Source organism: Sarcophilus harrisii, chromosome 3, assembly GCF_902635505.1.
Source record: "Sarcophilus harrisii chromosome 3, mSarHar1.11, whole genome shotgun sequence".
Lineage (NCBI taxonomy): Eukaryota > Metazoa > Chordata > Mammalia > Dasyuromorphia > Dasyuridae > Sarcophilus > Sarcophilus harrisii.
The window spans coordinates 9,524,657-9,551,926 of NC_045428.1; the positions used below are offsets into that span (position 1 = coordinate 9,524,657).

The 27,270-nt window shown below is 37.3% G+C and overlaps 1 protein-coding gene across 9 annotated transcripts in view; it reads right to left on the reverse strand.

Moving 5' to 3' along the window:
• The window catches only part of FARP2 (FERM, ARH/RhoGEF and pleckstrin domain protein 2), a 99,208-nt gene that overhangs the window by 38,579 nt on the left and 33,359 nt on the right, over positions 1 to 27,270 (reverse strand). For all 9 annotated transcript variants that reach the window (XM_031957460.1, XM_031957464.1, XM_031957463.1 and 6 more), the window contains 10 exons: positions 25,429 to 25,533; positions 24,553 to 24,595; positions 14,144 to 14,222; positions 11,942 to 12,039; positions 10,680 to 10,794; positions 7,817 to 7,964; positions 3,354 to 3,449; positions 1,212 to 1,375; positions 848 to 916; positions 86 to 143 (listed from right to left, as the gene is read on the reverse strand). In XM_031957460.1, coding sequence (XP_031813320.1) covers positions 86 to 143; positions 848 to 916; positions 1,212 to 1,375; positions 3,354 to 3,449; positions 7,817 to 7,964; positions 10,680 to 10,794; positions 11,942 to 12,039; positions 14,144 to 14,222; positions 24,553 to 24,595; positions 25,429 to 25,533 — 975 coding nt within the window. The remainder of the gene's footprint in view (positions 1 to 85; positions 144 to 847; positions 917 to 1,211; positions 1,376 to 3,353; positions 3,450 to 7,816; positions 7,965 to 10,679; positions 10,795 to 11,941; positions 12,040 to 14,143; positions 14,223 to 24,552; positions 24,596 to 25,428; positions 25,534 to 27,270) is intronic.

A 27,270-nucleotide genomic window follows, 5' to 3' on the forward strand; every position in this document is an offset into this window, starting at 1 on the left:
TAATAGAACTGATCTACAAATGATGCACAAAAAATGAACTATACCAGTGCTGACCCAGTTAGGAACAAAATATAGCCAGACTCACCTGTTTTGGCAAATCCTTATTCAAAGTTTGAGTGGAGATTTTAACCTTGCTGTGCCTTCTGTAGAACAAAGAAAAAGTTGTTATAAGAATGAACCCTCTTCTTCTTACTAACTCGTTTTGCCCAAGGAAGCGCATGTACATTATCCATTAAGAAACATTCCATATGAAACCATGCTACCTATTTCTCTCAAACAACCACCATGAAAGGTTTACGAGGTCCAAGTAGAAAATGAAAAACTAAAATTCAGATTGTTAACACACAGAGAAGATTGAACAATGCTAGAAGGAATTAAGAAACCAAAAAAGCAAACTGGTAGAGGGAAGAGTGATGCAGCCTGGCACGTGTTCTACAGTCTTAGAGAGGAGCCTGAATGAGCTGGAGAAGGTAATAGCCTACCACTGTCTTTATCAAGAAAACCCCAACTGGGATCAAGAAGAGTCAGGCACAAGTGCACACAACACATCTCTAGACAACTAGAAGGCATAATGGTACAGAGCTGGTTCTCAAACCAGGAAGACCTGAGTTCAAGTCCTTCCCAAACACTTACTTATTACTGAAGTGTGACCCTGGGCAAGTTTTTCAGTCTGTCTACCTCCTGATGAACCCGTGTGAGGTTTTTCTGGGCAGAGTTTCCCGGCATGTCTCTGACGCTGGGTGTGGGGCAGGTACCAACCAAAGACAAGAAAAGGGGGACAGGAGAGGCCGAGGCGGGCCCCAGGGAGGCAGTGACAGGACAGAGCCCATGCTCTGCCAGGACTCACCTTTCATAAGGCTGTTTCTTCATCCCGCTGTCTTTCACATAGTCTACCAGCTGTCTCTGTGTTCTCCCACTGTGGACAAGTTCAGATATTGAACATGAGACATTTCCCGTACTTTACGGTAATCAATGTTCCCAATACAAGGCCCTCCCAGCCCTTCCTGCAAGGAACAATCTTGATTCTGTCATTTTGGTGAAGTCATTTTTTGAAAATCTTAGCTCAAGTGTGCAGTGATGGACCCTCCAATATATTCCATGGCCACACTTCTTACACGCATTCGGAGCATATTTTGCAGTACTATTTTCTCTCAACAAACATCTCCCTAGTATCTTACAGCAATTTTGGGAACGAGAACCAGTAAGACTACCTGTATCTGAATGAAGACCCTCGGCTGAAGAAAACAGCTTTAGCTTTTGGCTTGGGCTGATCAAAAAGTCGGAAAAAGGTGTGATATTCGACACAAATCTTCCAAAAGTTCTTACACTCATCTCGACTCCCCAAGAGAAATTCCAATGTATCTTGATATGAGCCCTGGAAACAAAATGCAAGGATTCAAGTCACTCATTAAGAAAGAAAGGGTTAAACACACAGTAAAGTAATTTCAAGAAGCAAACCACAAGAGATGATAAAAGTGAAAAATAAAGTGAAAAATTGTCATAAAGTTTGCTTAATGTAGGATAAAAACTGAATTGTACAGATAAGATTGTAAAGCTGAGTCACACATTTTTAAAATTACAAACTTATTAACAAAACAAATGGGGGCAAATGGACTTATTTATAACCATACAAAAGCCCTGTACACATAATGTAGATCTTAAGAGAAGAAAAAAAAATTAACAATAAACAATTCCAGTTAATGTATGCATTTTATTCTAGTTCTCATCGTTTGGCATCACTTTTATTCTTTTTCTGTATCCTTATAGTCACTGTCATTATTAATATTACAAAAATTGTAATTTACGTGGCTAGTTTCCAATTGTTAGGCATGCATGGTATTCTGAGGATAACTGGCCTCAGAGTCAAAAAAAGACTAGGTTCACATTTCTCTTCATAATACTGACCAGGTAAACAGGCCTTGGGGCAACTTGTATGGCATGTTGAAACCAGGAGCTACTTTATGTTGATAAAGGCAATTTTTTTTTCTATGAATGAAATCCTTGAGTCAGATGGAAGACTTGAATTTTAATGATAAAGTTTATTTCCATATTGTTCTCCAAAAAGATTCATCCTCATGTGAAGTTTTACTACCAAGTTCTACCCAAGTTTAATCACTGAATGAGTGCAGCTTCAGTCAAACTGAGACCTGTTAAAGACCCCAGCTCAAAATAAGCCAAGGGTTCCTGTTGCATCCGGCGTCACTTCTAGTCCTCCTGATCTCTATATCTGGCCACTTGACCCAGATGGCTCTGGAGGGGAAAGTGAAGCAGGTGACCTTGTACAGACCTTCCTTGCTTCAATCCAATTCATTTGCATGTCATGGCAGCATCTCCCTGGTCCTCTTCAAGAAGGAAGGACAAACAACAATGTCGATACTAAAGGTAGCTTTGCTAAATACTCTGAAATTTAATGCAATTGCTTCTAATGGTTTTTTGAAAAAATTAATTTATAATTTTTCTCATTCTCTCTCTACTACGGCAACCCTAAGAAAACCTACAGTCTTATTTTGGGTTTTTTTACTTAGTGAGAAAAATGCCATTTGTGAGTCTTTTTCCTTCCAGCAATCCTGCATTTCTGGCTCTCTTCAGGGACTGACTGGCTTCGATGTCAGTGCATATTGAAAAAGCAAGTACACAGCTAGATAAATACTACCTTTGACTTTTACCATCTTCTCTCTCCCTGAACCTCGGATGGAACCCATTGTTCCAAAGGCCAGTCTAGAGAGCTATTCTTGTCCCAGTGCTGAGAGCAACACAAATCCCTTCACAACATTATCTACAACCCATCAGCCCAATTGCAGCTCTGGGCTCTTTACTGATTGTCTGCTCTTGACAATGGATCTGGGAGCATTCACACATACATGGTACTCCTGGGGAACCTTTTCAAGGAGGTGATTTTCCTCCAAAGAACAGGACTGGCAGTCAAATGCCCTCTGAAGTCTATTAAGTCCTTTGACTCATCAACTTTTACTAAGTCTGAAAATGAACAAAGTGCTTGCTTTGGGTGATCATCAAATTTACAATACAGAACAATTTCTCAGTCACAGATGCATGGATAAAAGGATGCTGATTCTGCCTTCCGAAAGACTTTTCAGATGTTCTGGAATAAATTCTTAATTGTAGTTGTGATCTGGATTAATTCAATAAATGTTTTCATCTGAGTAATTCAATCAAAGAACATCCACATCTCTCTAACTCAAGTCTAGAAGTGATTTTGAATATCTGTATGTTATATATCAGGCAAGCAGATGTTTATGGGAAAATTTTTTTTTTGGGGGGGGGACTTTTCAGCAAAATGTTTCTGGATTGTAAGGAAAAGGTTAAGACAACGAGGTTAGAGTGGTAACACTTACATGAACTTCTGGATGAAGCTTAATAAGAAATCTTTTCCTCTTAAAGCTCAATTTACGGACTTTGGACCAGTTGAAGGTGTTAATTTTGGTGTTCCCCTAGGTTTAAAAAAATAAACTATTTAAGAATAATTTGCTATTAAATAAGCATTTATCTACACACACACACACACACACACACACACACAGTCTCTCTTTTATATCAATCAAATGCCAATGAAAGATATAATTTTACAAATCAGGAAAATAATATAAAACATACCAAATCACAGATTTTTAAAAAAAACTTCAACTGCCTAATTATGTGTACAAGATATTTCCCTTTATAGCTGAAATCCTTTGTTACAAATGCCTTTGTTTGTATTACTCAAATACAAAGAGATGTAAATCAGAGGGAGGCAGCTGGCCTGTTAAGAAAATGAGGAAGATCAAAGAGATACTAATGAAGGGAAAGGGACCGTATGTGCCAAAATGTTTGTGGCAGCCCTGCTTGTAGTGGCCAGAAACTGGAAAATGAATGGATGCCCATCAATTGGAGAAGGGTTGGGTAAATTGTGGTATATGAATGTTATGGAATACTATTGTTCCGTAAGAAATGACCAGCAGGATGAATACAGAGAGGCTTGGAGAGACTTACATAAAGTGATGCTGAGTGAAATGAGCTGAACCAGGAGATCATTATATACTTCAACAACGATACTGTATGAGGATGTACTCTGATGGAAGTGGATTCCTTCGACAAAGAGATCTAACTCAGTTTCAATTGATCAATGATGGACAGAAGCAGCTACACCCAAAGAAAGAACACTGGGAAATGAGTGTATACTGTATGCATTTTTGTTTTTCTTCCCAGGTTATTTTTACCTTCTGAATCCAATTCTTCCTGTGCAACAAGAGAACTGTTGGGTTCTGCACACAGATATTGTATATAGGATATACTATAACTTATTTAACATGTATAAGACTGCTTGCCATCTGGGGGAGGGGGTGGAGGAAGGGAGGGGAAAAGTTGGAACAGAAGTGAGTGCAAGGGATAATATTGTAAAAAATTATCCAGGCATGGATTTTGTCAATAAAAAGTTATAATTATTAAAAAAGAAAAAAGAAAATGAGGAAGATGAGGATAATCTTAAGGCAAACATAAAGGTGAATTCTTTGAGGAGGAGGTGGCTGAGTACTAAAATAAAGGAGGGGGCCGTATGGATGAAAGACAATTGGGAAGGAATAATATTCACATTTAAGTAACCACGTTTTAACCAGCCTAGTTTGCAGTTTTTAGAGCCAAAGAAAAGCACTGGTTTTCCAATGAAATGGCTTATGACTGAAAACTACTATTGTTTTGCATCCTAGCAGAATTTAATATTTAGTGCATATTTGCCAATGTTAAAATTTTGCATCCAATCCTAAAATATGCTATGTTTGTTTTGTCTTTCAAGGGACCTAGAAAATAAAAGCACAATTTCCACAGGGAGCTCCTTCTATTTTCAAGAAAAATACTTTTTCCAAGTTTTACATCCCAAGGAGACAGAACTGAGTGACATTAATAGGGACAACAGCTTGTGTGGGAAAGGCAGTTTTCAAGGGATCTCTGGAGTCCAAGAGACTCCCTACCCTTTAACTAATGCACTTTATAGTTATTGTGACTATTGATTCTCTGTCATGACAGGGAGAGGAAACAGCAGCTTAAATTGTGTTTTGTGTACATGTGCAGAGATAGATTTATAGCTTGGCTTGATTTCTAGAAGCCTTTGATCACTGAAGAAACCAAAGGGGAAGCTAAAAGAAGCCTCCCAGCTGGTTATCTGCTGTTTGACCACTGAGCCACAAAATTGCTTCTTTAATGAAGGCATTCTTGAGGGTTTTAATTGGATGATGCTTTACTCTGGGGGTCCCAGTCCCCAAGCCTGGAGGGGTCTTATGCAGGATGCTCAAAGATGGTAAAAGCCAGGAGGTTCAGCTCCTTCTTAAGCAAGCTGCCAAAACAGCCAAGGGACCCCATGGAAATTACTTCCAGCTGCTGGCTTTGCTTCAATTTTTTCTTTTTTTAAACATAGAAAATTACTAACTCAAGGTCTAAACTTCCACCCTAAATCAAAAGGAGTAATTGGTAGACATTTCATGGTTTTGGAGAAAGAATGAAGAAAATAAACATTTGTGGTCCCCGAGTTAGGGTTCATCCTCCCAGATTGGGAACAAAGTGTCAAAGCTTTTAACATTCAGATTTATTACTATACCTTTGTTTATTTTATTTATTAATAATTTACTGTAACCCAACTAATGTTGTCTTTTAAAAATTACTTTTCTTGATCTTTCTGAAATGATTAAATCAGCTCTGGCCATAACTCACTTTGTCTTTCGCCTTTTAATTGTTAAGCCTGTATCTACTGTAAATCAATACTATGTTCAAGTACTAAACAGAATGTACCCATAAATGAGAAATGAGCGTGCAAACAATGTACATGTTCAAGTGCAGCCCAGCAACATCACCTTCAAGAAAAAAGGACAATATTCTTGTTTAATTAGAAATATAACAAAAATCAACATGTTAAAATCAGAACACACACTGATTTTGACAGCTGAACTCTAGGCCCAAACCTACAAGATGAAATTTAATCAGGATAAATACAAAATTCTAAATGTGGGCTCAAGTAATCAATAACAGGTACAGTACAGCAATTTGTATGAAAAAGACCAGGGATCTGAGGTGACCACAATCAAACAACTTTAAAATACTGACCCAATCTTATGCTTCACTGGCAGAAGCACAAGGTCCAAATCCAGAGAGTTATGGTTCTCTCTTGGAAAGCAGAGGACCAAAACATACAACTGGCCAGAGAACATCTACAATACTGAACTGAAAGGGCATTTTACAGGGGATATTGACAAATGAAGAATGGAGTAAGGAGGGCAGCTAGGTGGCGCAGTGGATAGAGCACCAGCCTGGCCTTAGACACATACTTCCTAGCTATGTGACCCTAGGCAAGTCACTTAACCCAAACTGCCTCAGCAGGGGAAAAAAAAAAAGAATGGAGTGAAGAGTCAGGAATGATGTCACCCAAGAAATCGCTGGAAAAGCAGGGTCTGCTGAGCTGCTGTCAGATGAAAGATGGTAGACCACAAATCAGAACTGAGACCTACCTTGTGTAACCACTGATTAAATGCTTGCTAAACTTTATTACCAGGATCTGATTCACAATTAAGAGGTTTAGTAAAAGCACATTTTTATTCAACTGTATACAATGAGTTTGCAAAAACGTTTAGGGCGGCTTGTATCTAGAAGTGTCCAAACAGAGGCTAACTGTAATAAATCCTCATGAGAAAAGATGCTCCAAGTCATTATTAATCAGAGAAATGCAAATTAAGACAACTCTAAGATACCACTACACACCTGTCAGATTGGCTAAGATGACAGGAAAAAATAGATGATTGTTGGAGGGGATGTGGGAAAACTGGGACATTGATGCATTGTTGGTGGAGTTGTGAACGAATCCAACCATTTTGGAGAGTAGTTTGGAACTATGCTCAAAAAGTTATCAAACTGTGCATACCCTTTGATCCAGCAGTGTTACTACTGGGATTATATCCCAAAGAGATTATAAAGAAGGGAAAGGGACCTGTATGTGCACGAATGTTTGTGGCAGCCCTTTTTGTAGTGGCTAGAAACTGGAAACTGAATGGATGTCCATCAGTTGGAGAATGGCTGAATAAATTGTGGTATATGAAAATTATGGAATATTACTGTTCTGTAAGAAATGACCAACAGGATGATTTCAGAAAGGCCTGGAGAGACTTACACGAACTGATGCTGAGTGAAATGAGCAGGCCCAGGAGATCATTATATACTTCAACAACAATACTAGATGATGACCAGTTCTGATGGACCTGGCCATCCTCAGCAACGAGATCAACCAAATCATTTCTAATGGAGCAGTAAGGAACTGAACTAGCTATACCCAGAAAAAGAACTCTGGGAGATGACTAAAAACCATTACATTGAATTCCCAATCCCTATATTTATGCACACATGCATTTTTGATTTCCTTCACAAGCTAATTGTACAATATTTCAGAGTCTGATTTCTTTTTGTACAGCAAAATAATGTTTTGGTCATGTATACTTATTGTGTATCTAAGTTATATTTTAATATATTTAACATCTACTGGTCATCCTGCCATTTAGGGGAGGGGGTGCGGGGGTAAGAGGTTTGGCAATTGTTAATGCTGTAAAGTTACCCATGTATATATCCTGTAAATAAAAGGCTATTAAATAAAAAAAAAAAATCCTCATGAGAAATTCCTATACTGGGCAAATAGGCACACTGGGTGACTTGTGACATTGATTTCAACTCAAATTATATAGTAAACTTACAAGCATAAACCATGACATCTATGAGATATGTAAAAAAGTTAGACTTGAAGACAAGTTATTTTTAAACCACTAAACACCTCTCCCCCTACAAAACCTACCTGGAATACGAGTACACCCAAATGAGAAACAGCAAGGTGAATTTTGGTCCCCTCTCGATCAGAAGCCAGGTGAAACTTGATCCCATACATCTCTAACTTCCTAGCAATTTCAAGTACCTGGAAATCTGACTCAGCAGGTGTTTGGCCGCTTTAACAGGGAGAAAAAGAAAACATGAATGAAATTTTTAGTACAACATTAAAATAACCTATTTTTAATAGGTTAAATAGGTAAAAGAGTCTTCCATAATTTATCAGGAAAGACCATGGTTGTCTATTTAAGCAACTAGCTATCTGAGGAGTCACTTAGTATTCAGAATGTTTGTAGATGACTGCAGAAAAACTCCCACAGTGAGGAAATGTTGCAACAGTTGGGAGATATTATTACCCTGTAGCTCACCAAGAAGGGACTGATTAGCTAATCTTTGGAGAAGTCAGGTTACATCACTGCCTGACATAGCTCTTTAAAAAGAGACAACTAAGAGCTCCCCCTAGAGGGAAAAGTAGTTCTCCCATCAATACATCAGGCTAGAAAGCCAAGGTGTAGATTATACCCTAACACTTGGGGAGCACTACACCAAAGCAAAAGATCAAGTCCAACAGCCACTGGTAAGGAACAGAACTCAATGTCCGGAAGGTTCTGACCAGGTTGCTTTCCTGCTCTATAAATTCCAGGTCTCTTATCGCCTCCAAGATCAAACCCAAAGGCAGGCTCTGGCATCCAGAGCCCTTACAACCTGACCTTCTCTCCTGTTTTTCCAGCCTCGTCATAACTCCCTCTCTTCCTCCCATGTGCTCAGCAATCCAGGACACTGGCCTCCCCCTCGACAGACTCTGGACATATTCAGGGCTTATTCCACCACACACTTCTCCCTCCTCCCCATTTCTTGGCTTTCTTCCATGCCAACTGCCATGAAAGTCTTCTCTGGTTCTCCTTAATGCTACTGCCTTTCCTCTACTAACTATCTCCAATCAATCAATACATGTTTATTAAGTGCCTACTCTGTCCAAAACACCGAGCTGAGTGCCAGGGATTCAAACAACAACAACAACAACAACAAAGCTCCCGGTCTAACAGGGCAAACTTGGATACAAACAAGAAATGAATGTTTCATTTTCTATTATGAACCACTTTCACCCAAAAGCTGGAGAAGTGTTCTGATGTGAAATAGTCTGGTGGAAGGTTTATTTCTAAAATCTTAAGAATTCAGCTGAGCTTGGAACCAGCAAAAAGAATGCCCTTTACCAATTTGGACGGCTACAGGTGGTCTTAACTGAAAAAGGAGAAAATGTTGGCAAGACCAAGTAGAAAATATCTGGAAATATCAGAAATGAGACTTGACAAAATCAAGGGGGATTCTCTCCCTGGGGAGCTGCTAAAAGTAGAAAACATATATCCAGGTTTACAAGAATAATAGGGCACTGCCCAGCTGGCACAGTCAGAGACCTGAGAAGGTGGATTAAACACAAGAGCAGCCTGAGAAGCGGCTGACACACAGTCTGAGCACAAAGCGAGGCTCTAACGTGAAATAATTTTAACATGTATTCACAGTCTTGGGGAAGGTAGATGGCACACAGGGTCTGGAGTCAAGAGGCCCCAAGTTCAAATCTGCCCTCAGACTTAACACTTACTGGCACTGGCTGTGTGACCTAGACAAGTCACTGAACCCCAAATGCCTCAAAAAAATAAAAGTATTCAGTTTCAAATTCGATAGCACTGAAAGCTGCAAAATGAACCTGGTCTTAACAGTTTCTTCTTGAAAAAGAGCCATGGCTGCCTTCGTCTCCCCTTGTCCCAAATAGAGACAAATGTTCTATTTCTGGGACCCTGAGTAGAACTGATTCCCAACAAAATCACTCTTTGAGGCAGGGACTGTGTCCTTTCTACTCTCCCACTGAGGACCAAAGGTCAGTTTCACATCCTGGCCCTAATCCCTCTCTCCAGTCTCTGTGGCACCCTTCTGCAGCATCCTGCCTCGATTGCTGATGGACAAAATGGGGTTATTACAACTTTGTATAAATTCACCTTTGATTCCTGGGCCCCCAAACCTCAGCTCAGAGAGAAAGCAACATTGCTGCACTGTGCACAGAACTCTAGCCGCATAAGACCTTCCCCAGAGAGGAGAATGCCCAGGGTCTTACTGCTGAGGGTCATCCCTGCCCTCCCAAATCCTGAACAAAATCATGTGGCCTTCAGGTGGACCCCGGGGAGCCCTGCCTCGAGACTCCCCAAGGACTCTGAGGCTCAATTTATGGATCCATAAACAGTAGTGATAAATGTGCATTGACCATAGACGACTTTTATAAAAGCAGTGCTGCAAAAGGGTTAGCGTTCTGGACTTGGAGCTGGCTAACTCCAAATACTTTGCTCTCCCCTTCTGCAAGCCTCAGTTTTCCCTCCTGAATGGTGAAGATATTCCCATCTACAGTCCCTGCAAAGCTCTGTATAAGTCCCCTACATCTGTGTAAGGAGGGTTTCCAAGGCCTCCTTCTACTCATTTCCTGGACTTTGTTCTCTCCAGAAACTCAATATTCTTCAAGATGACAAAATCAACCCAAAACGCTCACCTTCTCACCTTATCGAGGGCAGAGAATGTGCAGTCTTATTACCAGGGCCGGGCACACAGTGGGAGCTTAATAAATGATTACTGATTCTGATTTTTTACTGACTTTTCTCTTTATATCTTTCACTTCCTGCTCTGCCCCCAAACTGAACCCTGATTTTGTGACAAAAACAACCAAAGTCTTTTCACTTTCAGTACAGATTATGACCACGAAAACAACCTTCCAGTAGCTGTCATCCACCTCTGTGGTTAATTAATAAGTGTAATAGTAACATTCAAGAATCAAAAACTGCTTTACTTACATGTGTTGTCGATGGTATTCTATTATCTTCTCTTGAAGACTGTCTTGGTTTGGCACATATTTACTTATTTTAAGATGTTCTCGATCTGCTGTTTCTTCATAGTCGCCTATCTCAGCTGAGGAAAACCAACAAAACAACTTGAAGTTTTTTAAAAAAACAGTAAGCAAAAAATCAGAAAAAGAACCAGTAGATGAAATTTATGCCAAACAAATGGCTGAGAGACTTTACACAAAGACCATGGTTAGAAAGTTAAGGATTTGGTTCATCTTGCCAACCTGAGCCTTCCCCAGCCCTGTGCCAGCCCCACTCTGGGCATTATTTTGCATGGATGGTGTCGTTCTATTTCTATGTATGTTTTCACAAGCTGTACAAGGGCAGGGATCACCTCCTTTTCATCTCTGTAACAGCATCTACATTGGGGCAGTGCCCCACACAGATTGTTTCTGTTAGCGTTGGGTCGGCTTCCAGTGTCCTTCCCAAGCCCAGAGGAGGGCGAGCCTCTGGTCCAATTCTTACCAAAGCTCGTGAGACAGGGAAGGGGCTGGGCTGTCAACAGGATGAAGGAATCCTTGCTAACCGTAGTGAGGGACAGCAAGGGAAGCCAACCCCAAGGTTTCTTTCCCCAAAACTTCTCCAACTTTTTACCGTCTCCCCCTTTACTTTCAACCTACAGAAATTATCTTTGTTTTACTCTGATTCAAATCCTCAGACTGATGTCTTGATCATTCCTCTAAAACTGGATTATTCTAACAGGCATTTGTTCTCCACCTTTCAGTTTTGTCCTCCCTTATGTTTACAACAAATTCAATTTTGAAATAGCTGTTACTTCTCATGAAGATCCTACTTTCTATTTGATTTGGAGAAACACTGACTTTCCCTTTTTCCTCTTGGATTTATGCTTTCCTTCACTAAAGTAATCAAAGGGACCACCACTCTAGAATCTGGGGGGCATCTCTTTCGCAATGTGTTACCTCTTTGGATCACGACCTGACTTTTAGGAGGCTATAGGAGCCTACTAAAGGATCATACTTCTAAAATAGTTTTAGCAAAAAGTGAAACCTATAGAGTTGAGTGTATCAGAGAGCTTCAGGCCCCAGATCCTAATCAAAAGCTCTTGCCCCAGGCAATTCCACTAAATAATCTGGTAATTGTACCCCACCAACCAGCAGCATTCCCTTATGACACACATATAGTGGCCATGGGGCTCTTCAGGTGCAGTTGTGCCCCAGAGACATAAAAGTAGTGATGGGAAAAATACTAACACTGCAAGAGATGAGAAGTGAGGAGAGCAGTCGTGTTGTCACTGCAGAGGAGTCGTTCTTCAGCTAAGTCTCTCTTGATTTGCAAGGCAAACAAATATCTAAGGAGAGACAATTTTCCAAATTACTTTTAGATACAAACTTTGAATCCCATCTGCTCCCAGGGAGCCCTCCTGCAATGGACGTGGTGGATGACCTTCAGCCAAACGAGTGGTCTTGGAGTGCCCTGTGGCACATGCCACAAACAAGCACCTACAAATCAGACAAAAACTGGAAATCCACTTGGCCGGGCAGAGGCCCAGCAGCCTCAGATGGGGCATCATCTTTCAGAAGCAGCTTTGGAAACATGTGTGGACTTTTGTTCCACATAAAAAACCATTGCCACAGTGGCAGCAATCTCAAGCAAAGGCTGCTGAGCCTCAGTCAGTCATCAGATGGCCATCCCAACTTCGGCAGCATGCCCAGGACCTTTGGAACCAGATTCTCAGGATCCCTCCCCTAGAAAGCCCTCTGTTGCTAGAGAAGAGAGCAAGGCTCTCAGCATCCATCAAATATACAGCTAAACACTTTCCTAAGCAATAAATTCAGGGTCACGAAGTCCCTAGAACAAAATTTAGTTCTAAATAGTACGTATTTCAATCACCTTAAAAGAAGTAAGATTGTCTTTTACTGCTCTTTTTAAAATCTTAATCCCTCAAAGTTTATAAAAAATGAAATATGAATTGTTAATCCTAGGGAGGTGACATGGACTAGAAGGTAACTGTTCTTTTCACTAATGCCACCTTACTAATAATTAATCATTCTGAAAAGGAGAAACAAGTATAAACTTTTTCTCACTCGAAACAAGGAAATTTCGGGCTCCAGGAACAAAATTAGAAAATTTAAAGAAGCTAGAAGGGACATGAAGGTTAATCACATTTCCTGGGAGAATCTGATGACATTTTTCACCAGTATTAAATAGTAAAGAGTCAAACACCTAAAGCCTATGCTGAGTGTTGCCTCAGCACTAGGGATATAAAGTATGCAAAGTTCACTCCCTGCCCTCAAGGAGCTCCCACTTTAACAGGGGTTAGTATCTTTAGGGAGCAAGCAGCTTTATATAGCCCTTTAATTTTTTTCAACATTATACAGAACAATTCTAATGTCTGTATTTTAGGATATCAAAGTTTGGGTAAATGGTTTTAAAGATGTAGGCCTGAAAAGGAAGATGGTATTTTCCCCACCCTGCTGAATCTTTCATTCAGCCTGACTTGTCTCTTTTATTTAGCTTGTCATTCTCTAAAGGTCTTTTAGGCGACAGAAATAGGCAGGTAGGAAGAAGCTAGCCGAAACTGGGATGTCAAAGGCCTGTTCTGTGACGCCTAACTCCTTCTGTTAGTGTAAAAAATATTGACATCATCTGAACAAAATTCTTATTAAAATGTGTTTTCCATAAATCCTGTAAATAAAAGGCTATTAAATAAAAAAAAAAATGTGTTTTCCAAGACAGTTTAATACCCACTATTTTAAAGTCGATTCTAAAAAGATATAATTTTCTATTTTCAAAAATATTTTTTCCTAAAGAGAACTATCCTACAGTCATCTACAGTAATCAGTGAAACAACGAAAAGCAGGTTATTGGGTTATCCCATTGCCAGGACCAAACTTCTCAGACTTTCTTGTTAGGCCATCATTGGAGCGAAAAGCAACTTTCCAAACAGTCTCAACAGTGTGATGAAAGGCCCATGCATATTTTTTTAGTTGGAACCTTTTGTTTCAAATATTAAGTAGAAAACTGAGTCCCAGAGAGAAGACATGAGCCCTATATGAAGCAGGAATAGGCCCAAAACTCATGCATTTTGATTCCCAGACCAATGTTCCTCTTTTATTAAAAAAAATTTTTTAAGAATATCTTGCTATAAAAATAAAGACATATCAGGCCTATGTGATGTCTCTGGGCATAGATTTACTAGTCTTTCCAATTACAAACATCTTCTAAAAATGATACTAATCAATCTAACAGCAAAGGTGTTTGGAAAAAAAATCATAATGTAGTCCTAACATTTCACTGTCTAAACAACTTCACTTTATTTTAAAGGACATTTGAATCATAAATATTTGGCTTAAAAATATAATTGTCTAACTAGTCACAATGACTAATTCTGTTCCCAGATCCACTGAACACTTCTTATTTTCATTTTTAAACCTGTTAAATCACAACCTCACCTTGTATATTCTTCTTGCAACTGTCCAGGGTCAGGCGGGAAGAATTTGACGGCTAACCGAAGCATTGTGTTCTTTGGGCCTATGACAAAAATAATTTTAAATTCCGAAGGTTACTTTCTATAGACATATAAATAGTAAGTTTAACTGGGTACTTTTGAAACAATGTAAAAAAATAGTTAATTTTAAATTCAATAACTCTTAATCTCCTTGCTTAGCATTATGTGACACTTAGTACCTTTTTTGGTCACACAGCTTCTAAGTACATGATGATGGGGCTGGAGGACTGCTCGTCTGACTCCCAGGATAGGATATGTTCCCTGATGGCACATGCTGCCTTGGTCTGACCTCCAGGGAGGCAGCAAGTGTATTATCAAGAACCCAGAGCAGCTCAAATGTCTAAATCAGGCTTCGAATAAAGGTTTTCTGGTACAAAACTGGGACACTACAGACACTATGCCAGGCTGCCTTGAATTATTAAATCCTATCCAGAAACACCCCAGTAAGCAGATTCATTCATCACCCAAAAAAAATCTCATGTACTTAATTTAGACATTTTCCAATGGGTTCAAGCTCAGAGTAAATGTGATGAGACATGAGTGTGTATAGGGAAAAAAAGCTCTTCAAAGTCTTCATGCACTTAAAGGTTAGTCAGACTGGAGTCAGGAACATTTCTGCACATGAATGCACCCCAAGGTGAAGGAAGAATAATATTGCAAGTAAAAGTCTAGCTATCAAACAAGGGTCCCAGGAATGGTCAAATTGTATAACAATGTGCCTGTAGAAATCACCAGAATAGAGAAGCTGTAAAAGTTATGAGGAAATCATTCTAATAATTTATATGTCATTAATTTATCATTCCACAATAAAAAATCATCTTATGTCCCATCGCCCCTCAAAGCAACGGTATCACAGCATTAATAACTGGGGCATAATGATAAACAACTCTCACTGGATTTACAAAATAATTAAAATATGATCATGTATTTCAGAAACTTTAATATTTAAGAGAATAACTAATGAATATCTCATTAACTGTATCATTTTACTTAGCAATATTATTTTTATTAGCAAATTATTCAAAGAAAGATTTTTCACTTCTGACCTCCCACAACCCAGAGAGATGCTACTTTGATCTTTATTTTATCAAAGATGTAAAAATTGACTTTCTGCTCCAAAGTCCCATTCTGGAAGCTCCAAGGCTAATCCATGCAGCTACTATAAGTACACACTTCTTGTGTGAGCCTGCAAGACCAATGACTCCTGGGTATAAGATGCTTTCTAGGGCACCACATGATCAACAACCTAGCAGTTTGTACAGCTGGGCAGTTCAAACAGAAGCCAATGATGAAAAAGTAAAATTGACTTCTGGAATAGACTAGGTGGATGATCACCATTCAGTGACTGAAAACCAGAATGGCCATCAGTTATTTTGAAGCCCAGTTATAAAACATGGCCAGCAACACGTTTCCCAAGTGCAGCCAAATCAGATTAAAATATAACTGGAAAGTATTTAACAAAATTAACAAAAGACAAAGGAATTCAAATAAATAACCTTAAAATATGACCCTTCTAGGTCACTATGCTGCCTGCAGGAATCATTATGTAAGAGACACTCCTTTAGAAAAACAAAATAATTACTGTCATCAATACTAATGAGTAGCAGAACGTTACTATGAGGCACCATAGAGGACTCATACACAATACTGCTTATAGTTCATTACTATACTGAATCATTTATAACTTTTAATCACATTCAATCACACCAAAAAAGCCCTCAAATATATTTTCAAAATGGTTAAGTTTCTCATGTCAGTTATATCCCAAGTAATATAATTGCAGTTTATATGAAGACTCTTTACTTCTTAATTCATTTGCTAAAATCTTTCTATTACCATTTTGAAGGGACTTTCTGCTTCTTTCAATGATCCTGTAATCATTCAACTACTGACACACTGGATCCTCTAAGAGAATGGAAGCTCTGTGGAGTAGAGACTTCTCCCTTTTTTCAGATTTTCTGTTTGACTTTGCTTTTTGCACTCTACATAGTAATCAATTAACAGTTTTTATTAAGCATTCAGCATGAATGCTGTGTGAGGAGCAGCAGGAAAAAAGACAGCCTGACTCTATTGCTGAGTAAGTGGAATAAAGTATGTATGATGAGACTGGAAGGGATTTCAAACCAACGGGAATGACTGAAAGACATAAGGTGGGCACCTGAATATGGTTTGTTGATCAATTCCTAAGTGTCAGGCTGTGACACTATGCCAAGCACTTTACAATTAACTCATTTGATCCTGCCAGAAACACTAATAGGCGACATTATGACTCCCATTTTACAAATAAGAAAACTGAAGCAAACAGAGATGAAGTGAGTAACTTGCTGAGAGTCACAAGTTATTAAGTATCTGAGGTAAGACTGAGGTCTTCCTTAACTCCCTCTATCTACTCACTGTGCCACCCTGATGCTCTCCTCCTAAGCGCCTAAACTAGGATGATTGTGATTTGATGTGGGAGCCATGATGAAGGTAGAAAGCTGCCAAGCTTTGGCAGCTGATGGATCTGTCGGCTGAGGAAGAGAGGGAGGAGTAGGGATGACTCCGTAGTTACAAACAAAAGAGAACCTAAGAATGGTTGTGACCTTACTAGAACTGAGGAAACCAGGAGAGAAGGAGAATGGGGGGAAAGATATTCAGTCTGTTTGGGTGATGACCTTAAGAGGTCAGCAGGAAAGGTTTACTTGACCAGGGTGAAAGAGAGGGATAGACAAAAGGCATAGACCCCAGCCCAGCAAACATGGGCCTTGGGAGCCAGTGAATTAGCAGCAGCAGTGGCTGCTTCTATAGCTCTCAATCCATAGATGCTAAGGGATCAGAAGATTACAGGGGCCTCTCTATGATCACTGAGGCAGAACTCTGTTGCTTTACCTATACTTGGATCCAAGTCGCAGACCTGGATGGCAGTTGCAGAATGAGGAGGAACACTAGCCCTGCAGAGTTTTCGGCCCAGTTGAGGGGGACCCTCCTTATTATTCCAGAGTAGAAGAGTGCTTGTGGGTCACTCACAAATCAGAGCACAAGTCACAAGAGTAGTAAACACACGTCTCCTTAGCTCATACCATCTTAGAAGAACTGGAAACTTACAGATCCCTAGAAGTATCTCTGAAAAGCAATGCACAAAACCCCTGAAGCTTGGGACACAGTGCACTCTCCACCCTAGAAGAGAATTAAAGGAAGAAGAAAGAAAATGAAAATTTATAAGAAAAAAGGGAAAAAGATAAAAGCCCCAAAAGGTTTTTACATCCAAAGCCTCCAATAAAAAAAAAATTTGAATTGGTCTTGGGCCATGGAAGAATTAAAAAAGGATTATAAAAATCAAGTAAGAAAGGTAGAGAAAAAACTGGGAAGAGAAATGAGAGTGATGCACGAAAAACAAGTCAACAACTTGCTAAAGGAGACACACACAAAAAAATACTGAAGAACATAATACCTTTAAAAATGGTAAATGGAAGTACAAAAAGCCAATATGGAGAAGAATGTCTTAAAACACAAAATTGTCCAAATGGAAGCTAATGATTTTATGAGAAATCAAGAAACAATAAAACAAAAATCAAAAGGATGGAAAAAAAAATAAAACACAATATGAAATATCTCAAATTAACTGACCTGGAAAACAGATCTGGAAGAAATAACTTAAAAATTATTGGACTAAGTTCCAATAATCTTGTGATGATGAGAACCATCTAGACCCAGAAAGTGGACTGTGGGAACCGAGTGCGGATCATAACATAGCATTTTTACTTCTTTTGTTGTTTGCTTGAATTTTATTTTCTTTCTCATTTTTTTTTCTTTTTGATCTGATTCTTCTTGTGTAGCAAGATAATTGTATAGATACATATGCCTATATTGGATTTACACATTTTTTTATTATTATTATAGTAATACATATATAACATATATATATATACAATATTGTTCAATATCAACAATATATAAACTATAAACTATAATAATAATAGTAACTTTTTATTGACAGAATCCATGCCAGGGTAATTTTTTTTTTTTTACAACATTATCCCTTGCACTCACTTCTGTTCCGATTTTTCCCTCCCACCCTGCACCCCTTTCCCTAGATGGCAAGCGTCCTATATATGTTGAATATGTCCTAGATATCCTAGATACAATGTATGTGTGCAGATCCAAAATTTTCTTTGTTGCAAGGGAGAATTGGATTCAGGGTAAAATAACTTCAAGGGAAGAAAACAAAAAATGCAAAAGTTTACATTCATTTCCCAGTGTTTTTTCTTTGGGTGTAGCTGCTTCTGTCCATCATTGATCAATTGAAACTGAATTAGGTCTCTTTGTCAAAGAAACCACTTCCATCAGATTACATCTTTAACAGTATCATTGTTGACGTATAATGATCTCTTGGTTCTGCCTTATTTCATTAGCATCAGTTCATGTAATTTTCCAAGCTTCTCTGTATTCATCTTTTTTATTTCTTACAGAACAATAATATTCCAAATTCATATACCAAATTTCCCAACCATTCTCCAATTGATGGACATCCACTCAGTTTCCAGCTTCTAGCCATACAAAACAGGGCTGCCACAAACATGTTGGCCATACCTTTCCCTTTCCTTCTTTAGTATTCCTTGGGGTATAAGCCCAAGAAACACTGCTGGATCAAAGGGTATGCACAGTTTGATAACTTTTTGGGCAAACTCCAGATTGTTTGAATGGTTGGATCGTACAGTCCACCAACAATGTATCATGTCCCAGTTTTCCCCATCCCCTCCAACACTATCATTATTTTTTTCCTGTCATCTTAGCCAATCTGAAGGGGTGTGGTATGAGTTGTCTTAATTTTTTCTTGATTAATGATGATTTGGAAACCTTTTCATATGAGTGGTAATGATTTCAATTTCATATCTGAAAACTGTCTGTTAATCCTTTGACCATTTATCAATTGAGAATGGCTTGGTTTCTTATAAATTAGAGTAATTCTCATATTTTGATAATGAGGCCTTTATAGAACCTTTAGCTGTGAAGATGTTTTCCCAGTTTGTTCCCTTCTAATCTTGTTTACATTATTTTTTTGTACAGGCTTTTTAATTGATGAATCAAAATTTTCTATTTTGTATCAATAATGGTCTTGTCGCCTTTTTATCACAAATTTCTTCCTCTTCCACAAGTCTGAGAGATAAACATCCTGTGTCCTTTCCAATTTGTTTATAATCTCGTTTTTTATGTCTAAATCACAGACCCATTTTGATCTTATCTTGGTATAGGTGTTAAGGGTTCCATGCTTAATTTCTGCCATACTAATTTAGTTATCCCAGAGTTTTTAAATAATGAATTTTATCCCAAAAGTTAGGATCTTTGGTTTTCAAACACATATTGCTAAGTTTGATTATTCTGTCTTGTAAACCTAACCTGTTCCACTGATCAACTAATCTATTTTTAGCCAATACCAAAATGGTTTTGGTGATGCTGCTTTTATAATATAGTTTTAGATCAGGTACATAGGCCACCTTCATTTGATTTTTTTCATTAATTTTAGATTCTTGACCTTTTATTATTCCATATGAATTTTATTGTTATTTTTTCTAGATCATTAAAATATTTTCTTGGAAGTCTGATTGGCATAGCACTAAATAAATAAATAGATTAGTTTAGGTACATATATATATATATTTTTTTTTTTTTACCATGTTTAACATACTGGATTACTTGCCATCTAGGAGAGGCAATAGGTGGAAGGGGGAGGGGAATTGGAACACACCAAGGTTTTTTGCAAGGGTCAATGGTGAAAAATTATCCTTGAAAATTTTTTGAAAATAAAAAAGCTTCAATAATTTTTCATTATTGGACTACCTGAAAGTCACAATAAAAAAATAATATTTTTAAAAAAAGAACCTAGACATCATATCCCAAGAAATTATCAAGGAAAATTGTCTTGATATCTTAGAACCAGATGGTAAAATAGAAACTGAAAGAATCTGCTGATGACCTCCTGAAAGAGATCTCCAAACAACAACTCCCAAGAACATTATAGTCAAATTTTGGCACTCCCAAGTCAAGGAGAAAATTTTGCAAGCATCCAGAAAGAAACAATTCAAGTATCATGGAGTCACAGTCAGAATAACACAAGATTTAGCATCTTCTTCATTAAAGGATCTGAGGCTTGGAATATGGTATTCTGGAGGGCAAAAGAGTTAGAATTATAATCCAAATTGACCTACCTGGCAAAATTGAATATAATCTGTCCAAGAGAAAAAAATAAATATTTAAGGAAATAGAGCATTTCAACCATTCTTGATGAAAAGACCAGAGCTAAACAGAAAATAAAATTTTCAAATACCAGATGCAAGAGAAAGGTAAACAAGAAAGGAAAATCATAAAAGATTTAATAAGGTTAAACTGTTTATGTTTGTGCATGGAGAGGTACTTGTAACTCATAAGAACTTTCTCATAATCAGGGGAGTTAGGAGGAGTATGTGTGTTTGCATATGTATATATGACAGAGAGAGAATGCACAGAAGTTAGCTGAATGTGAAGGGATATCTTAAAAAAAATTAAGGAGTGAGAAAGGAATGAATTGGAAGAAAAGAAAGGGAGAGGTAGAATGGGATAAATTACATAAAAGAGGCAAGAAAAAGCTTTTAAAGTGTAGGAAAAGAAAAGGAAAGGAGGGAACCTTACTCTCATCAGAATTGGCTCAAAGGGGGAATAACAAAAACACTCAATTATGTATAGAAATCTATATAACTCTACAAGAAATTAGGAGCAGAAGGGGATGAGAAAAGGCTCTGTGTGTGTATATGTGTGTGTTTTGAGGGGGTAAGAGATAAGATGGTAGTTTGGGGAAGGGAATAGTCAGAAACAAAACACTTTTGAGGAGGGACAGAGTGAAAAGAGAATAAAATGAACAGGAGGAGGAAATATACTTTGCAATAACAACTGAAAAAAAATCTGAAGTTTCTTTAATAGGTCTCTTTTCTTACACATATAGGGAATCAAGTCAAATTTTTAAAAATAAGAGTCATTCTCCAATTGAAAAATGATTAAAATATATGAATGGTTTTCAGATGAAGTAATGAAAGCTATGAATAGCCATATGGAAAAAAAAATGGTCTAACTCACCACTGACCGTAGAAATGCAAAGTAAAACAATTCTGAGGTACTAGCTATCTCATACCTATTTGATTGGCTAATGAACAGAGGAAGAAACGTCGGAGAGAATGTGAGGAAACTGAGACACTGATGCACTGCTGGTAGAATTGTGAACAGATTCAATCACTCTGTAGAACAATTTGGAACTCTGTCCAAATGGCATGCTCTTTAACCTAACAATATATCACTAACTAGGTATGCATCCCAAAAGAGATATTTTTTTAAATGAAAAGAACCTATATGAAAAAATATTTATAGCAAGTCTTTGTGAAAGAATTAGAAATTGAGGAGATGCCTATCAATTGGGGATTGGCTGAACAAATTATGATATGCAATTATGATAGAATATTATTGTGCTATAAAAACTGATGAGGAGGATATTTTCAGAAAAACCTGGAAAGACTTCCATGATCTGATGCAAAGTGAAATGTTCTGTGTACTAAGTAAATAGCAATATTGTAAGATGAGTATTGCTATTCTCAGCAATATCACAAAACACAATGATTTATGATGAAAAATGCCATTCCTACTTAGAGAAAGAACCGGTTGTGTCTGAATACAGATAAAAGCATACTTTTTAAACTTTTAAAATTTTTTCTTGAGGGCTTTTTGGGGAGGGTGGTCTGTGTTTTATTTCACAACATACTTTAATGGAAATGTTTTGCATGAGCGTATGCAACCTATTATATTAAGTTGCTTGCATTAACAATAAGGAGAGTAGGAAGAGAGGAAGGGAGAGAATGTGGAACTCAAAAGTTTAAAAAGCAAATGTTAAAAACTGTTTTTATATGTAACTGGGGAAAAATAAAATACTAAATTAAAAAGAAAAGGAAAAAAATAAAGACAGGAAGTCAATGGGCAGCTAGGTGGCACAATGGATAGAGTGCTAAGCCTGGATTCAGTCTCAGAAGCTTATTGGTTGTGTAATCTTAGGGAAGTGAGTAGAACACTGGACTTGGAATCCATAAGAACCATCTTCATGAGTTTAAATTTAGCCTCAGATACTTTCTAGTTGTGTGATTCTAGGTAAGTCACTTGCTTCAGTTTTCTCATCTGTAAATGAGCTGGATAAAGAGTGGCAAATCACTCACTATCTCTGCCAAGAAAACCCCAGAATGGAATCCCAAAGAAGTGAGATGGACATGACCAAAACAATGTAACAAGAACTGAAAAGAAAACATATCCAGGTGTGAAGGCAGCCAGAGAGAAGGCCAGGTCTTCTTCATGGAAAAGCCAGGAGAAAAGAATCTCAGAGAAAATAATGAGAACTAAAAATCAAGGGAGCACCTGAAACCAGATCTCAAATGATAATCATCATTATCAGATCTCAAACTATATTAAAAAAGCAATAGTCATCAAAACTTTTCATTGTTAAAAACTAGAAGAATTGGTTTGATAGACTAGCTAAGAAAGAATCAACTGAACGAACTATTTGGTAAACTGAAGAACATAAGAAAGACTCCCTTTTTGACAAGAAAAGGGGAACATTATCTGCCAGAAATTAGATTCAGACTAAAGATTCTGAACCTGGAGGTTATGAAGCTGTTTTATAATATTTTGATAAGTGTATTGCAACATGACATCAAGAATCACTTTCCAATCACTAAATGACCAGTAGATAGGAACATTTTCCAAATGAATAGCAAATTCTTAATGACTAAATGAAAATATACTTTAAAACAATCAACATTTATTAAATTCTTGCTCTTTATCAGGCCACTTTGCTAAACTCTGAAGATATAAAGAAAGGCAACCTCTCCCAACTTTCCCCATTCTGTTCTAAGGAACTCATAGTCTAAGGAAGCTAAATCACTAATAAGAAATGAATCCATATTGAAATAACTCTGATATTTCATTTTATGCCATATAAAATAACAAAAGTTAGAAATTTTTTAAAAGTGAAAAAAATTTGATGTTGGAGGAGCCATTTCAATTTACAATTATACAAAAAAGTGTCTAAGTGTGAATACCCTTCGATCCAGCTACAAGGGTCATATACTCCAAGAAAGTCAAAGACAAAAACAAAGGTCCAATACACACAAAAATGTTTATATAGCAGCACACTTTCCAGACGAGGAAACATCAATGAGGGAATAGCTGATAAAAATATAGTAGTAAAATTCTATGTAGTTCTATACAGTAAAATGACAAATATGAGGAATTCAGGGAAACATGGGGAAGATTTGTGTAAATTAATGAACAAAATTTAAAAATAGCGTATTATTATTATCCCTGTTGAATAACACAAAACCCATAAAGGTACAAAAGGAGGAATTTCCTAGTTTATAGCAGAGAAGCAGGAAAAGAAAATAGTAAAGCAGAATAGATACATAGTTACAAACAATCTATACTTTTGTTTACTTTTTTAATACAAGGAAAGGTTTTAATCAGAGGAAGAATGGCATCAAAGACAAAAGGTATTAATAAAGCTACTTTAAAAAAGAAAAAAGGGAAATGTCTATCCCACTTATTTCTACATATCAAGTAGGTTTACACTAAAATGGGTTACTCTAGTTTATCAGCTTTCCAAAGTCAAATAACATAACATATTGGCCAATGAGTGATTTTATACTTGCAATAATCCCAGGATTCACTTACAGGACTCTAATACTTCATCTGATCTAATAAACGTTATGTTTGATTCCCTACTACAATTATAATAAGCAAAATTTTAACTGAAAAAGGGAAAGTGTCATAATTTCAATTCTACAGACAATAGGAAACATCCTTTCACAAACCCAAACAATCATTACAAATTTTAAGGTTACAGAATTATATAATGTTGCTATTAATACTGCAACTAAATTACTTCAAGTTATTTTAAACCTCTGAGATAAGCTGATGGTTAAATAGGCTAAGACCAATTATACAAAGAAGGAAAGTCTGCAAAACAAATTAAGGCCAATATAAGGGCAGTAATTTCTTGATTATCCACCATCAGTAGAAATTTAATGGGCTTTTTCTACCTTATTATCTGCACCTCCAACATATGAAGGCCCTTGGCATGAGCTCACAAAACATTAATTTCAATAGTGTTAAAAGAAAAAAATGTAAAAGGTGAATCCATTACAAATGCAGAATCAAACAGAAATTACTTTGGTATTAGTTGCTATTATATTCATGTTATTAATATCATCCCTTCACTAGTGATCATGAATGGACTACACCAAACAATTCCAAAAATAATCAAATTAACAAATCCAAAAATAACCTTACACAGGATAAAAATAGACTTACTTCGTATTTGTTTAACAATAGGTTTCATCGGTTCCAGCCAAATCTAAAGAGGATGAAAAAAAAGAAAACTCATTCTATACCATACTTCCTTTATCATGTCCATTTAGTAGACATACTGAGAAATACCAATATTATTCACAATCTAGAAAAAAGCAAATGATAAGAATATTGCCTCAACTTATTTTTTAAAGTCAGATTTCACTACAACAGAAAAAAAAAAGGAAAATTACTTTTTGGTATATGACTTAAAATCTTTTTAACATGCCTATAGACTTAACATAAAAGGAAAATCTCTCCACCAACTAAAGCAACCCCAAAACAAAATATGGCTACTTCCTGCCAAGCCTGAGAGGTAGCAGGTTTTTTCATCACTGGAGGTATTCCAGCAAAGCCTAGCTGGGGAGGAGGGATGAGCATTTCACTGTTAAGGAAAAGTATAGAGAACATATTTGTGTTCAGGTGCAGGGATGAGTTATAAGATTCTCCTAAGTCTAAAATTCTGTTCTACGAGATAAGATCCTTAAGGATTTTTGTGTCTCTTAAGTTCTTTAGGACTCTTTTGCACATGTCTGATTCTGAATAAATATTTGTTGAACAAATGAACAAATTAAGAGTCCTGAATAGAATTATCTAAACATAATACTTCTCATCTTACATTTTTTTAAAAAAGGTTTTGTTAAAAGAAAAAGACTTTAAAATAAATTTTCTAAAATAAATACAAGCTAGTTGATAGAACCTTATCAGTATTATATATTTGATATTTACTATATATATTACAATATTATATATTTACTATTTAATGTTATATGCATTTCAACGCTGTATAACAGTATTCCAATACTTTGGTAAAAATAAACAATCATATTCTTTACATACCCAGTAAGACTGGACATTCTGGAATTCCAATCCAAAGTAATCTGATTCAATCAAATTTAAATGCTTAAACACCTCTGTCAACAGGATCTGGCCATAGCATTTGGGCTAGAAAAGAAAGGAGAGGAAGGACACAGAAAATAAATTTTAGATCCAAGAAATGAAACATTTTTCAAACCACGGAATGAGGCTTCTTTTAATACAAAAAACTTGGTTCAATTTTTATGAGTTTGTTGAACTCTGCAACAATAAATGACAAAATGGTTACTGTGTCACAAATCAAAGATATGTTTGTAGCTTTAATGGAAATTGATACCAATTTTCACCCTACCTAAGGTGTGCCTGGGGAGAAAGAATGAAAAGACTGCCACCCACTGCCCAAAGAACTACATGGACCAGGGAAATTATACTTCCTCTCACCCCCAAAAGCATCCCAAAAGCACTTAATGTGTATTAATTATTCTGTTGACTAACTTCTCCCTCAAAACTGCCCATTGTCTTCTCATCAAATCAGAAAACTTAGAAAAGCAGCTGAGGCTAAGGTGGAGTATATGTGGTCATCTTCTATTAGCTTCTGGGAGCGCCTCTTCTCATTAGAGGCTTCCTCCAATTCCATTACATCTGAAACTGCTCCGGCCACCTTGCCCACTTACTGCCCCCTTCTTCATAAGGCAAGTTAACTGGCTTTCTGTTAGCCCCATGAACCTTTTTCTTTAACCCTTAGAGGAGAAATGATCCTAAGAGAGAAAGCCTCATCCGCAGACACAAAAATCAGCAATCAAAAATAATCTACTGAGTTCTTTGGGAAAGGCCTGTTTATTGATTTGTGCTTTTTACTTATTGATTTTATTATTTTATTGCTTGAAAACCAAACCAGAACATGAGCTCACCAAATCAATCTTTCAAGAGTTTTTTTTTTAATTTTGTGAACTACAATCCTTTAAGAAGAAATAAGTCAACATACTATGTGTCTTATACTGTCTTTGCTCTTTTTTGTATTCCTAGCACTTCACATAGTGCCTGGCACATAAATGAATAAATAAATGCTAATTGACTTGATTTCATTTGACTGGGTTATACCCTCAACCAGTAATAGAAAAAACTGGGGAGAGATTTGGTGGATAGGGTGGGTCAAGATCATTACGGAGTTGTGTTTGGGGGATATTGAGTCTTAAGATGTCTGTGGGACAAATCACTTGAAGATTTCCACAAGTGATGAGGAACTAGAACTCAGAGGAAGATTGGGCCTGAGTGTGCTGACCTGGAATTCATCTGTGGCAAGGTGGTAGTTGAACCCAGAGGAGGTGATAAGATCCTCAAGGGAGATTACTGTCTTACTGTTAGTATACTATACTATACTTACTGTTACTATACTATGTGATGTCAGGATTTTTTATAAGGAAATAATATAGACCACAGAGGTGAAACTGTCCTGGGCCTCCCATGTAATGGCATCTCCCATGCACCTAATAACCAACTCATCCTTCCTCAAGGCTCTCTTCTCCACCCCTCACACTCCTGAATCTCTCAGCTGAAGCCCTACCTTTTTAACTTCTCAGAAAAATCTGAAGCCATCCCCAAACAGCTCTCTCCCTCATCCTCATCTCACCTGACTCAGACACACTCCCCTATTATCCCCTTCCCTTGCTGTCCAGTTCTCCTCGCCAAGGTCAATAGATCTACATGAATATTTAAGTCCCTCCCCTTTTCCAGATGATTACCCTCAATCACTTATCTTCAGTCTCTCCTTCTCTGCTGCCCACCAAGTCTACAGCTTTTCTGCATTTCTTAGCTTCATTCTGAGAAAGCCATCTAGACTTAATGCCTGCAGCTCCTCCCTCTCCC